Here is a 14,851-nt window from a genome sequence, read left to right on the forward strand (position 1 = left end):
GCCAATGGTGAACTGTTTATGAATAAAAAAAAAACCCATATCTCAAAAAAGAATGATACAACTTTTATTTTCCATGGATTTTACAGATACTTTTTGCTACATATTTATGTATTCTTATGAGATTATATTTTTTCACTTGTATGAAGCTCAACCTTATACAATTTTAAGGTGATATGTTTGGTAGTGTATCTATAATCTTTAAAAAGTTGAGTTTTTGGAATGTACAGTATATGAGGTAAAATCAAGATTACATTAAAAATTGTTTTCTCCTCTGCACTAACTTTGCAGTGAGGCTCAAATGGCGAGTACACTATTAAATGACATTTACTATCAAAAATAGGAGTTCATTTGAATTACTATGAAAAACATAAGCCACTGTGTGGCACATTTTACCATTTTAGACATTCAACTATATAGAAATCTCTGGGCTCTTACACTCAGACTCATTTGTACTGCCAAATGTGGCACTTTGAAGAAGTTTCTAGAAAACAATCGTAATCGCGGTTGTTTGGGGGATAAGTCATCACCCTATTTGTAAGAGATTAAATAAAATGTAAACATACAGTATATTATAGTGACAGAGTTTTCTTACCACTTGGAGAGGCCAAGTTTATCCTTTTTTTTTTGAACAAACGTTAATGTGTTTTCTACAGCGCAGATTATTTGACATAAAACAATTACAATACATGCCCATTCTACTACAAGGGAAGTTCTTCAGAGATCTTCAAAGCACAAAACATACGTTTCTTTTTGACAGACAGAGTGCTTAGTAATCACTAAAATGCAAACCTCAGCAACTAAAAATTAGTGATCCACTACTCTAAAATTCAAATAATAAATTAAAGAAGCTAGTTACAGATGTCTACAGATAACAGATGTGATAAAACAAAAATTTCATATAAATTCATTGCAGACTGTATTATTACTGGCAGTCATTGACATCGAGGCGAGATGTACAATGCGATACAACAAAATTCAATCTGATCATCCATCAACTCACAAATGCAAGCTCACAAGACAGCAATGAACTATGCGATTTGCAAAGTGCTCTAATGCAACGGTACCCACATGCAATCAACAATTTGGAACAGTATCCAAACAGACATTATACATTAAACATTAGTTTCTCAAGAAAGAAAGCAGCTTGAAGTTTACTGGTGCAAATTAATTTTGTCTTCAGATTTGGTACCCCAAACAAAAAGGTTGAGTTTGATTAGAAATTCTGATGGCGACGGCAGTAGTTATAGGAGATGCTGCAAAAACCATTGGGAGTCCTTCCAAGCTAGCCTAGACCAGATGACAAGTGTGGACATGTGTCTCCTTACCTGACAGTCTGAACACAGCCCATATGCACATGGATGCGCGCGCACACAAACACAGTTTAAAGGTCCAGAAAACAGGAGCTTAATGAGATTCAAATTCAGTCACTATTTAAAAGTTCTCTGCTCTTCAATCCCAAGAAGAGGTACTGTTCAAGTAAAGATCAGTACTTCTGGGGTCTGTGCTTTCTCGGACTTAACTTGTGAACTCACGTGTAGTGTAAGGAGAACTCCACACTCACCAAACAGGAAGCCTTTTCTCACTCAGATTCCTTCATCCAGTTCTTGTTTGCTAAGCCCTCCAGTTATTCATCAAAATCCCACTTACCAAACAATTAAGACAAATGAGGAGGTAGAAATATAGCACTAGGTTGCTTTCACAGCATCAGACTTGAACAAGTTTCGTAGAGCATGTTAGTGTAAATTCTAGTCAATTTGAAATTTCCACATGGCAATCATCATGGAAACAAACAGATGTGGTTATCACTGTTACACTTATGCTAACTGGTCAAAACAATCATAAATGCTGCCCTTTAGAAAATTTGTCCTACTAGAAGGCATATCCAAGGGGGGTGGGGAGGAGGAAAAAAAGGAAAAAGGGGGGAAAAGTCCCAATCAAAGACCAAAACAAAAAGCTCTCCCCAAAATGATGTTTCTGTGGCTGAATTCTCATGAAGTGCCAGCCTTTGCCTAACAACATAAGCACTGAAAATGCCAAAACCATGTTTCAATATAGAGTCTCAATGCCAGTGCTAAATGCCACCATTTTGTAAAAGCAATACAGAAATAATTTTAGTACATGACAAAATAAAATGTAATACAGTGTTAAAAATAGTTATATTTTCACTTGATTACAAAGTACTGAATGATAAAGGCAATCAGAATGGAAAAAAAAGCGAACAACACCAGGATGACGGCAGCACACTGCTCGTCACTAAGGGTGCGCCTGGTCCGCACGCTGTCCACAGTGTCTTTGTTGGCGCTGGCCGGCGGCTCTGTCCTCTGGGAGATGAAGAGCACTGTGGTGCTGTAGGGACCTACCAGGTCCTGGTGCCCCACAGGGTCTTGGCATTGGCGAATGGCACACACGCGAAAGCGATATTCACAGTTCAGCTGAAGGCTGGAATACCGGAATGAAGTGTCAGGGCCCTTGTAAATCTATTAAGGAAATATTGGAAGAAGAATGGGGTAAGAAGCCTGGACAGAAAACATCAGCACAGTCACGTTCTGGATACTTTAGGCATAAAGGTTATGAGTATCGCTCATTTCATCTTTGTGTACGTGTGGTGTGTAGACACCACACACGCAGGCCAGGGCAACTGTCTCACTGTCTTCCCCCACTCTCTGCTTTATTCATTACTAGTTTGAGAGTCTCTCAGTGAACCTGTCTCTATCTTGATGATTCTCCTGTGTCCACCTCCCAAGCTCTGGGGTTTTAGGCACATGCTGCTGTACCTGGTCGTTACGTGGATGCTAGGACTCAAACTCAAGTCCTCAGCTTGACGGCAAGTACTTCACCCACTGCTCCATCTCTTAGCCTCAACTTGATCTTTTAAATGACGTTTTGTAAACACCCCACCCACTAAAGTACTGGCTAGTGTGTTGCAAGTGTGAGGATGTGAGATGTGGCCTCACAGTTTACAAGAAAGTTAATCAACTACAGAGATCAATTCCCAAGCATTTCCCAGCTTTACTCAAGCAAATGAAAAAGAAGTCATCTTTTCTTGTTCTTCATGAACTCACTATATGAGAGAGGAGATTGTATAATCTTGTTCACCAAGACTGCCTAGGCAGTGAAATTATATACACTTTGAAACATCTGTCCAATCAAACAACAGCAGGGAAGTTGTCTACAGGATCCTACTGTGAATCACTTTGTCAACTTCAGAAAGAGGCTGGTGACTTGGAATCAGACTAGAATCTTAAAACCTAACTCGGTGATCATGCCTTAGAGAAAAAATAAATCTCATGAGATCACATGATTGTCCTAGAAAAGAGGAAGTCGTCTACCAGAGCTGGCTGCCCTATGACACCATCCCTGCATGGTGGTTTCATAGCTCAATGAGAACTCACCTCAGTACACTAGGCACAGTGACAGCTAACTCTACGGCAGTTATGAGACCAAGGTGAACCACTGTTTGTTAAAGCGCTAGCAGTGCCCAGCTGACAGCAGAGGTTCACAGATGTTATCATTCACACCAGGGAGCCTCTGCTCATTCTACCAACAAGAAAACCAAGGCTCAGAATGTCACGCCTCTTCCCGGTGGCTTCCTTCAGCGAGTGGTGGCCTACAAGTCACATATACGGACACCTGCATGTGGACTGTCAAGCATTCTGTCTGTCCCAATTATACCTGTGTTGTAAATCTAACTTTTAACAAATAAGTTTGCTCTCAAGGAGGCAGTGTAAGATCTCATCTCATTTTTTGTAATATCTCCATAATCCAGCATGTGGTAGGTATCTAACAAATTAGTAAAATTAATGACATCAAGTAAAAATGTAGATGCTGACAAGAAAAAGGAACTTTTATTGCAAGAAGCCAGAAGGTGAATCTTAAGGAAATGGTAAAATGTGTACTGATCTGAGAAAGCAGATCAGTGTTCCAAGAAGGACTGTCTGAGATATGCCAGAATAGCTTACATAGGATAGAGGATGTCAATGTAAAGCGGTACATACATATAAAATCATTTTAATAGAAACGTGCATTTATCTTATTATGATGGAGTCATTTTTAATTTTTGTCTTTTTTTTTTTCTTTCTGAGATAGGTAGGATCTTGCTTTGAAGCCCAGAATGGCCTTGAACTCAGAATCCTGCTGGAGCATTAATTAATTTTTTTTGAAGCTTTGGGCTCCCCCTCACCATTTTATCTTCTTCAGCTGAGTATGATAATATGGTTAGGGAAGAAAAACCCTCAACAAATGGCTTGAGTGTGACAAATGACAGGGTGCAGAAGAGAGAGTGTGTGTAAGAATACACTGATGGACTAGTTTGAAATTCTTTTGGTTTTTTGAGACGGGGTTTCTGTGTAGCCCTGGCTGTCCTGGAACTCTGTCTGCCTCTGTCTTCTAGTGCTAGAATTAAAGGTGTGTGCACTGTGCCTGGCCCTACATTTAGGTTTTTAACTCAAAGAATCCACCTTAGGAGTTGTGGCATTAGTGTCTAAGGAATGCCCATCATAAAACTGTGTGAAGGGCTGTAAAGGGAACTGTGTTCTTGCTGTAGAACAGGGTTGTGAGGCCCTGATACTGTCTTCCATGGGCCTAAGTCTAGGTATGAGTTTTGAATATGAGTTGGTAGAGATAATACTGACTGCTGTGGATACTGAAGACATTGGGAAGAAGATGATGAGATCATGTTTTCAGTTCTATGTGGAGAGCTTGGGAGGAACACAGGGTGGTGTCTCACAGGACCAGAGGCACAGAACTGAAGAAAACAGGTACTTGCTAGAGGTAACACAGAGGGCTTACATATCCCAAGAAGCTATTCAATAAACCTGAAGGGCTTGAGAAGAACTGGCTAAGCCTTAGAGTTCAAAGAATTGAAGCAAGTTATAACATGCTGACCCCTTCTCCCATTAAATAATTGAGGCCTCAGGTCAATGAGAATGAACTCAATATCTTACCTCTTTGTATCATTCATATCTCTAAAAACTCACTTGGTGGTCACATAGATTTAACTTATCAAGGACTCACACTAAGACTCAAAGCAGCTCTTATCTTTTAAGGACAAACATATATTTACCTTTGAAGCTGTCATCAAACAACAACAGATTTTGTTATTTTTTCTGTGAGATTTTCCATAATTTCAGAATTGAATACACAGTGTAATTTCTATCAGTGATTCTGGAAATACAGTACTTTTGTATGGGATAATGCAAACAACAAAGGCTTGATGCCAATACCACCAAAAACAAATCACTTAAGTATTTCCTTAAGATACAGCACTAGGCACTTGATTACATTTAAAAATCCCAATGTATAAGTATACTATCACAACAGTGTATATATAGTCACATGATATGATCCTTGCCTGACTTATGAATACTTTAAGTGGTAGTTTTGTGTACTCTTAGGAGCACTGCTTTTAAGAAACCCCGGAAGCTAGGTGATGGTGGTGCACGCCTTTAATTCCAGCACTCAGGAGGCAGAGGCAGGTGGATTTCTGTGAGTTCAAGGCCAGCCTGGCCTACGGAGAGTAAGTTGCAGGACAGCCAAAGCTACACTGAGAAAGAAACTCGGCCTCCGTCTCAGTGACACTCGGATGAGAGCCACCACTTCAGTGTCCCAGAGTGGTTTGGGACTGACCAACGTGGGTGGGCACCACTCCATATCTGAGCAGAATGAAAAGACAAAGAAAGGCAAGTTTATCATGTCTGTTTGGCTGAGATCACGTGGTGGCGTGGACTTGCGCTAGGACTTAAGCCACCGGCACTCCTGCTTCTCAGGTCTGTGGGTTTGTCTACACTGTAAAGACACCAGTAGCCTTCCTGGGCCCCAAATACATGTCTGAGTATCCCACTGGCTCTGCTTCTGCAAAGACCCCCCGCTAATGCTAACACCTACAACCACTAACAGTACTTTCACGTTGGGGCAGGAATTCTAACCCTTCCCTACCCAGTTCATGTACTCCTGGCCTCTCTCTCTGAGTTTCAAAGGTGGGCCAGGCCTGAGTTGGCAATAGCTCCTAAGTGTCTGAAATTTGGTCCCTCTCTCCTGAATGAAACTTCCCCACTACTAAGTACAGTCCTTGATGAATGCACTGAGCTGCTGGAGCAACCAGGCCTGCCGACCTCCTGGCTCTTCTGTAAGGGACTCACATACAGCTGCTCATGAGAAATTCAAGGTGACTTTGCAGCACTTGCAAAACCTCCAGATTATTTGACTCCTTTGAAGATGGCTGTCTTCCTTTTATACTTCACATGCCACCTTCTTAGACTCTCGGGAACGCCATTTGAATGAATGCACTTGAGAGGCCTGAAGAGCCACTAGACACCTGACTTGTCTAAGTTTACCCAGGACTCTCCCTCCTAGCCTCTAGTGAAGACAAGCAATACATAGGGTAAGCATGTGTACAGGGAGAATGGCAATACAACAAATCCGTTTTTGAGAAGGGGGCAACTCTAGATGAAGTAAAGTCAGGTGAAGCACAGGCCAAGAGGGCAGCAAGGTCTGGGCAAAGCTACCAACTGACAAAGGGATGATGAAGAAAGGTAAAACAATTTGTTTCCAAGCTTGGCCTAGGGTTATAGTACCTGCTGCTGCCAGGATTCAACCTTACAGGTTGATCAGGATTTTATAGGTTGGCTTGGAAACTAGTAATTTAAAATAATAATCCTTTTCTTAAAAATGCCTACATCTGAGAACAGAGACCCATCAATACCTGGCGTCTTCTACTGAATCTCACACTTGGGAGTTTCCAGCCCCTAAGACTTGGTTGCACGGCTATTCCTCCAGCCTTAGGCTCCCCAGTGCTAGGACTGCAGTCATACCCCAAGCTTTTACCTACCCTGCACATGCTATTTGAGCATGTGCTTGATCGAATCTAAACAAGTTCCCTGAAATCAGAACATCCTTAGTGACTCAGAACAGTAACTCTTCTCCCCTACACTTCTTGTCCTATGCATACTGAACATCAAGTAAACAACAAACATTCCAGAAAAACAAAAAGCAAAACGAAACAAACAAACAAAAAAACCCCACGGAACTCTTTTCAGATGACCTGCAGCTTCCGGAGTGTTGCCTTTCCGGTAAGCTGTAAGACTTGGTCAAGTGCTGGGGACTTAGAGGGATGACAGCAGGAATGAGATTTGGGGGGAGTCAGCCTTTTCAGTTTTATAATTAGTAATTTTAAATGATACTAATTTAGATTTAAAGTTAAGTTAGAATCAGCCTTATTGTTTCATGTAGTAACATAAACTTATTAAAATTCATATATTACCAAAATGTGGGGTTTCTATTTCCTTTAAACATGCAGCTTTAATATTAATTTTGCTTCTTCCTGGGAAGTAAAAATGCTCATCTATAAATTAATTTGAAATATAACTATTAAATCAATTAACAGATGATTTAATGGAGAAAGACAATGGTATGCCAAATTTAACTCTGGGGGCCCTTTGTGATTTTAGTTAAGATACGGTACTTCTATAAAGTTTTAAAGAAAACAAATATATACATGAAAATTCTATTACAATAATATCATAAGGCTGGAATAAAGCAGATGAATGATTAATTTTTCTAATGGGAAAAGAAATTGTAGGATATAATAAAAACTTTGTAAATCATCAAAACTAAGGAAGGGTGACAGCAGAAAGGGGAAAACAAGCAGATGAAGAACAGTGGTTGCAGACTGTCTTGGTGACCGATTTTCCTTAGAAACACTAACCTAGTCTGTACCAGAAGCTGTCCTGGAAAGTTCCCTGCCAGGAAAGTGACAGTTCCCCTAGACTTGCATCATACAAGGCTATTGTTATATTCACTATATAATTATACTGTTACAGTCAAGCACTGGATAATAATAGCAATAATACAGAGATCACTCACTTTAGATTACTAACTACAACACTTAACATACTGACTTCCTTAGACCTTCATCTTGTTAGATGCTCTTCAAAACACATTACAATATAATAATTATTATTATTACTCAAACCTCCTTACTGATTTCCCTGCTTCTGTCTTTGTCCTATTCCAATTTCAACAATGTAATCAAAGTGTGTCTGATTACGTAACTATTTGATGTAGAAAACAAAAATCCTCTCCTGGCTTCTAATTTCACTAGGAGTAAAAGTTACTGCATACCCATGGATGTCAGTATGATCTCCACATAGGATTTCCTCTGTAGCATGATGGCTTCCTTACTGTTCACTTCTCAACAGACTTAAGTCTGTAGGGGCTGGACTGCTGAAGGGGAACCAGGAAATGTCAAGTCTGGCTTCAGCAAGGCTCAACAATCAAGCCTGCTATGTAGGTCAGCTACTGAGGTGGGATGGGCTTGCAGTAGTAACCGCTGAGAAGTGTAACTACCTGACTCCATCAAGTTTGTCCTAGGGCTCCCTTGACTGCTGATGAAATTTAACAAGCACTTTGCTGCCCTGGGCCTCTTGGTGGTTACTCCTCTCACAGTACTTCCTCAGGGGAACTACAGTATTCCCCAGACCTCTGACTCAGTTGCAACCATCGGACACAGTGTATACTGAGGTGTGTCCTTCCACTCCACTGTGACTTCTCACTGCTGTGTCCTGATTGCTGGCAAAGAGCTTGAGCTAAATGAGTCACTGCAGGATCAAAGAATCAAGGACAGTACATTCACTGAATACTGTGAGTTCCAAGATAGCTGGAAAGCAGTAAGCACTGGACAAATGTTTCTTAATTAGAGTAAATAGAGTCAAATCTTCCACTGAGAATAAAAACTAAAGATTAAAAATTATGTACATATAAAATGGTATCTTGATACATACCTGTTTGAATTCTGAATCTTTTCCCACCATAACTTGGAGATTATAAATAACTGGGTCACCTTTCATTGGCTGTAAATATTCCCATGTAATTTCACAAATGTGGTCATTTATTTTCTCTATTTTGGGGGCTAGAATGAAACAAATATAAATAATATCAGCTCCATTTAATTTAATTAGGCACATTACACAGATATTTGTTTTAATTAAAATCAAATCTCTAAAACAAGTTATAAACATAGATGGTGAACTTCTGCAATAGGCATGTGAAGTAATGTAAAACAAGAGCAGTAATCTTTATGAAGCCATGAGACGCTGGTGGGGATAAGGGAGCAGGTGAACGAGCAGCACAACTCATCGACACCAGGCAGGCTCGCTACAGACAACCGCTCCAGCTGGGGTCTGCTTAACAGTGGGATGCACGAACTGCCCCCGCAGTCTCACCAGTTCTCAGAGTGCAATCAACTTTCATCTCTTTAGATAAATACACAAAGTACAATCCTTGCCAGAAACATTTAAAATGAGAGCTGCTTCAGAGTTAGAAACATGTGCATAGTGTGCATGCACATGAGTCCATGTGTGTGTGAGGCCAAGCTGAACAAACATGTCTTTCTGAGAGGAGACCTGGCTCCCCCAATCTGAAGACATTAACATAATCAGGGTTTGTGATAGATATTCTTTGAATAACAACAACAGAAATACCAAGTGAACTTAATTAGAACACACAACTTATTTATTCAATTTAGTATTTCCTGTCAGATCATAAAAAGATGAGTGACTTTTCTGAGTACTAGTGAAACTAGCACATGAAACAGCCATGATGAGTGAGTGGAACGCTTAGCATGTGCGCTTTCTCTATGCTTTAATGCAACTGATGGGGAGACATTTGGGGCTAGAGTTTAATTAGAATAAAGCATCTCATCAAAGACAACAGCTTCAGGGGATATACATTACCTTTCAAGGCAGATGGGACAGATTTTGGAGTAGTGAAAACATATTCTCGGGAGAGAGGGCCTTCCCCAGCCTCATTGCAAGCTTGAATGCAGAACTTGTAGGATGTGAACTCATTGAGCCTTTGCACTTTGTATGTATGACAAGGCCCTCTGTACAGGGAGACAAACCTGAAACAGAAATAATTAACTTTACAACACCATATAAAAATGTTTTAAAAAGCATTACAGTGTAAATGGGGCATGCTATTTGAGAATATGTGGCTCTAAAACCTTAACCTTAGGAGTAATTAACAATTATGTTTTCTACCAGATAATAAAAAACACAGATGTAGATCTCCCAATCTGATTTGATTTATGGAAAAATGTATCACTAATCTAATGCTTAACCATCTGAAGTCTCTTCTCAGGATTTTGGTACATCTTTGCCAAGGCATCAGAACAACACGAAGGCACTGCTTTTACTACGAGTTATTTCTAAACAAGTCATAATCATAAAGTTTGTTATCTGCAGCATGAACGTGAGCTACAAGATAATCTGCACTTAAATTTCTCGTTTTTTTTTTTATTTAAAAAAAAGGGATTTTTTTGTTCTTTTATCAAGAAAGGGTTTCTTTGTAGCAGGGTGAATAAATGGTCCTATGTTGGTATTTAAATAATGTTAAAAAATAGTCTGAATAACACATTATAATTGAAATAAAGTATTTAGAATAAATTACAGAACCCAATCGGGACCTGCCAGTGAGGAGGTGACTGAACTGTTGTTGTTGATTCAGTGTGGAGGCCATGCACTAGGACTGTGAGGTAGTGAGTCATAATCTTGCTGTCTAGAACCTCAGAAGCCTTGAGCAAATCACAACCCAGCTGGAAATCAATATGTAGAGTTCCTTCACAGCCAAGCCAAGAGCTGACAGGCAGAGCTCCAGAACAGCCTACTTGGTATCACTGGAGTGACAAAAGGAAAGCCAGAGGGAGCCTTCTCAGAGTCTGGAAGCATACACTTAAAATTACGTAAGATAGTTTTGATAGATAACTTCATTACATTTTAATTAAGTCTCTGTGTGTGCGTGTGTATGTGCCTGTGACACATACGCCATGGTGCACGTGTGCAGTCAAATAACAACTTGTAGAAGTTGGTTCTCTCCTTCCATCCTGAGGGTCTCAGGGATTGAACTCAGGGGCGAGATTGGCAGCAGGTGTCTTTACCCACTGAACCACCTAGGTGGCCCATTCTGATAGCCTTCACTCTGCTCTGGCAAACTGTTTACACTATAAACATTCATATACATTAACCCCCCAGATATACATATGAGAAAGAAATTAGAAGCCCCACCTTCCATTTCTATCCTCCATCTGAAGGTGGTACTGAACAGCATCTGTTGATAATGTCTTCGGGGTTCCTTCTCCCCATTTAAGCTTAAGGTTCTGGTGGTTAAAGGCAACACATTCCAGCCGAGGTGGATCGGGAGGGAGGGGCTTAGTTTTTAATTTAATCGTGTGGCTGAAAGGGCCAGCTCCAAGGCTATTCAAAGCTTGAATTCGTATTCTAAATGACACATAAAAATAGTTTAGTTTACAATTCTTTTATTTAAATCACTTTTCTGGTCTAGGCAAACATACACATAGACTTAGGGGTGTACCTGTATGTTGTATCCGGCTGCAAACCGTCTATGACGTAGCTTGTCACCTTCCCCACTGTCAAGGGCTGCTTATCTCCGAGGTCAATGCTGTAGGCAAGGATTTCTGAACCGTGGTCATAAGGCTCTTGCCAGCTGATTGCAAGGCATGTAGAAGGGGAGTAATGGGGACTCTCTATATCATCATCACTGACTTCCTGAAGACAAGTCACAATGGCAGGAACTGACGGCGGAGTCACACAGGCTACAACTTCACTGAAAGGCCCTGCGCCCACAACACTCATAGCCTACAAGTGAATAAAGTGAGGTTAATAGAGACCTGACTGTGACCGTGGCCTCCGAGCAGAAGACTCTGGGCAGAGTGTGTGCTGAGGCACCGGTGTCACCTACCTGGACTCTGCAGTAATAGGCAGTAGCTGGCGAGAGTCCTTTTAGTTCACAGCTGAGGCCGGGCCCACAGTAACATATCTGCATGCTTCCTTCTACTCCTCCCCATTCCAGCCGGTACTCTGTGACATCAGCTCCGTTAATCGAAGGAGTCTTCAAGAAAGGATAGTTTCTTAGTCTTCACAGTAAATAGCTTTGAAGCAAAAATGTTCTCTCCTCTAACACAGTAAAAACAGAACTGCTTCTGAATGTATTTAAAACATCTAAACACAATCAACAGTGTACAACTTTACATTTTTATTCATTAAAACTATCCGAATGGTTAAAAATATAACTGCCTCATACCAGAAGGAATGAGTCAGAGTATCTCAGAAAAAAAAATTAGGTAAATTAAAAAAAATAATTTGAAGACAACTTGAAAATAATTTGTATAAATGTCAATTTACACAAATATTTTCATCATTAAATTTCAAAGGAAATTGAAATTATGATTATCATTACTGACCAATTACAACATACAGTAAATATATTGGTGATAATGAATTTGAGAGAAGTAGTAGTATACCAAATCTTATGAACTTTGCCCGAGTTCCCTGTTGGGTGGAATATTCAGCAAGGAAACACAGCCTTTGGAAAAACAGTATACTATGAGTCTAAACACTTAGGAGCAAGCACTCCTTACTCATACACTTAGCTCCCTTTCACCAAGCGGTTTACCCAGGACTCACTCTTCACATAGTAACTGAAGGAGCAGGAAGGGGGTTGAGCTTTATTCTCTTCTGCGCACTACTCCATCACTTAGGAACCTAGGTAGACCGTGGGAATTACCATACCTCCCAGTTCACTTGTGCACAAGTCGCAGATCTGCACGTCACTTGAGGGGGTCTGCACTGGTCTGGTGGCCCAGGAGCTGTAGTGACATCATATTTTTCTGAAAATGGTCCAAACTAAAAAAACAAGCAGAACATAATTTTCCTTTTTCATCCTTAAATGTTCACTGAACAGAAAACTGTAGTTAAAGAGTCAACAGAAATTAAGTTTTTCAAAATTAATTTGATAATAACTCTACAGGCATTTTCATTGATCTAACAACCGTGGAAGTAGATGGGGAATTTTAAGTTTCATTTGCTCTACTTTCTCTCCTCAAACCCTTTATTCCCTTCATGAACTTCTTTTTTTCCAAAAAGATCAGGGCATCAGTAAATTAGGTAGGTGGAGTAAGAAGAAATTATGTGAGAATTGAAGACAGGGACCAAATAAAGGCCTAGGAGATGGTAGGCATCAATTTTATCTTAAAATCTGAAGTGGCAGAGTCAAAATGGGCATGTAATGGAAGCAACAGAGCAAATATCTAAAGTCATTCTGATAAACTAGTAAAACTCGGTAAATAAAGAAGACACGGTACTGAGTCTGCTACAGAGACCTGCAGCCATGAGGCTGCGGACGGTGGCCGCTTCAATAAGGACTGCTGCAAGCAACACAATCACAATACTTAAATATGCTCACAGGTAAAACTGTTGTTCAACTAGAGACAGGATATGAGACAAAACACAGCTCACCGAAGTCTGCAGTACTGTGATAAAGGGACCCGTCAGCTTACATTTGAAAAAAAAAAATTATGGAATAGTTAAAAAAAAAATGTGGCACACATCTAAGCAATTGCTTTGTCTCCGGGAATCTGCAATAATGAAGAGGGGAGGGCATCACAGTGGTGTGGCGCACACTCGCCGAGCCCCAGGGTCACTGGCTGCAAAGTGGGATTATCACCACTTTGGCTCATTTTATGGAATTATCTATATATACATGGAGCATGTTTTAAATAAATAAGCCAGAAATGTTTAAATATCAGCATTTTCCCATGAGGCAAAGCAAGAATCACATCTGGTGTGCAATGGAGACTAAGTGCTCCATAAAACCAGTTTAGTGGCCATGGAAACAGGTTTTCAACACCCCTGAAGGAAACCACAGTGCTCTTCAAGTGCCACAAACTAACTGAGGCTTGAAAGTACAAAGACAGCAAGGCAAGTTACAGGGCACAGGATCTCTTATTTATCACTAGGAACTTATTAACACAAAATGGCTTGATAACGGGAGTGATGAAACACACTTGAGCGATGCCTGAGCCTGCAGGTCTCTCACCCCCATTCTGTTGGCTGCTCGGAGTCTGAAGCTGTATGTCTTTCCAGGAAGAAGGCTGCTCACGGTACACTCCACTTCAGATCCTTGGTAAACATCTCTGGGCTCGTCTTTTTCTGCAGGACTCATTTCCACTGCATAACAGGAGATGGGTGCTCCACCATCGACTAGAGGAGGTCCTAAGGGTGGAGAGATTTAGGTCTTTTAACAGGAAGAATACTTTTGGTTCTAACTTCATTATAATTCATTACCAAATGCAAATTACCCCATCGTAACTGTATTTCTTTTGCTTTGGGTCTACCCTGCAACCTGGGGGGGAGGCATGGGCCAGGAGGCACAGCTGGAGTTTGCACAAGCAAGGATTCAGAGACCTGCCAAAATAAAAGCAAAATCAAAAAGAGATGCCCTAAACAACCAATCAGATGGCTTTGATAAAGGATAGTAACACAACACAAAAACTGTACCAACAGCATGAAATTGTAATTTATTATCGCCTAAAAGAAATAAGGTTCTGAATAGAATCAAGCCTTATTAAATCATTTATATACTTTTATAGACAAAAGACATATACTATAACTACTATTTAAAAAACAAGTTGAAAAAAGAGCAAATCCTTTTAGTAATTAGGAAGCAAAACAAATGAAATATCAAAGACAATAGCAACTAAAAAGTTTCTGTCCTAGGCTGTTGAAAGTATAACTATTTCCTTCCTTATTGTTTTTTGGATATTAATATTCACAGTTTTTTTAAACTGTATTTTAACCTAAAGGTCAGCATATTTTATTCCTCTAAAACAATTCTATAACCAGGTAAGTTTCTCTAATATATAGTACCTTTCTATTCAGTATTGCATTTGGTTCCTATTATAAAGTGTTTTCATTTACTTTTTATGGGACAGAGCTTGAACCCAGGGCCTTACAAATGACAGGCAAAGCACCTTACTGTGAAAAGCTACAAGCCCCAGGCT

The 14,851-nt window shown here is 40.1% G+C and overlaps 1 protein-coding gene across 3 annotated transcripts in view; it reads right to left on the reverse strand.

Moving 5' to 3' along the window:
* Nucleotides 1-42: 42 nt before the first annotated feature.
* Fndc3a (fibronectin type III domain containing 3A) overlaps nucleotides 43-14,851 on the reverse strand; it is a 134,472-nt gene continuing 119,663 nt past the window's right edge. For all 3 annotated transcript variants that reach the window (XM_041666568.1, XM_041666576.1, XM_041666582.1), the window contains 9 exons: nucleotides 14,150-14,255; nucleotides 13,888-14,063; nucleotides 12,582-12,695; nucleotides 11,752-11,901; nucleotides 11,365-11,648; nucleotides 11,058-11,270; nucleotides 9,729-9,895; nucleotides 8,778-8,905; nucleotides 43-2,477 (listed from right to left, as the gene is read on the reverse strand). In XM_041666568.1, the coding sequence (XP_041522502.1) occupies nucleotides 2,163-2,477; nucleotides 8,778-8,905; nucleotides 9,729-9,895; nucleotides 11,058-11,270; nucleotides 11,365-11,648; nucleotides 11,752-11,901; nucleotides 12,582-12,695; nucleotides 13,888-14,063; nucleotides 14,150-14,255 (1,653 nt within the window). In that variant the 3' untranslated portion in view covers nucleotides 43-2,162. The remainder of the gene's footprint in view (nucleotides 2,478-8,777; nucleotides 8,906-9,728; nucleotides 9,896-11,057; nucleotides 11,271-11,364; nucleotides 11,649-11,751; nucleotides 11,902-12,581; nucleotides 12,696-13,887; nucleotides 14,064-14,149; nucleotides 14,256-14,851) is intronic.

The sequence above is a fragment of the Microtus oregoni genome, unplaced genomic scaffold (genome assembly GCF_018167655.1).
Source record: "Microtus oregoni isolate MIOR12 unplaced genomic scaffold, Mior012 000001F_ref0000356, whole genome shotgun sequence".
Lineage (NCBI taxonomy): Eukaryota > Metazoa > Chordata > Mammalia > Rodentia > Cricetidae > Microtus > Microtus oregoni.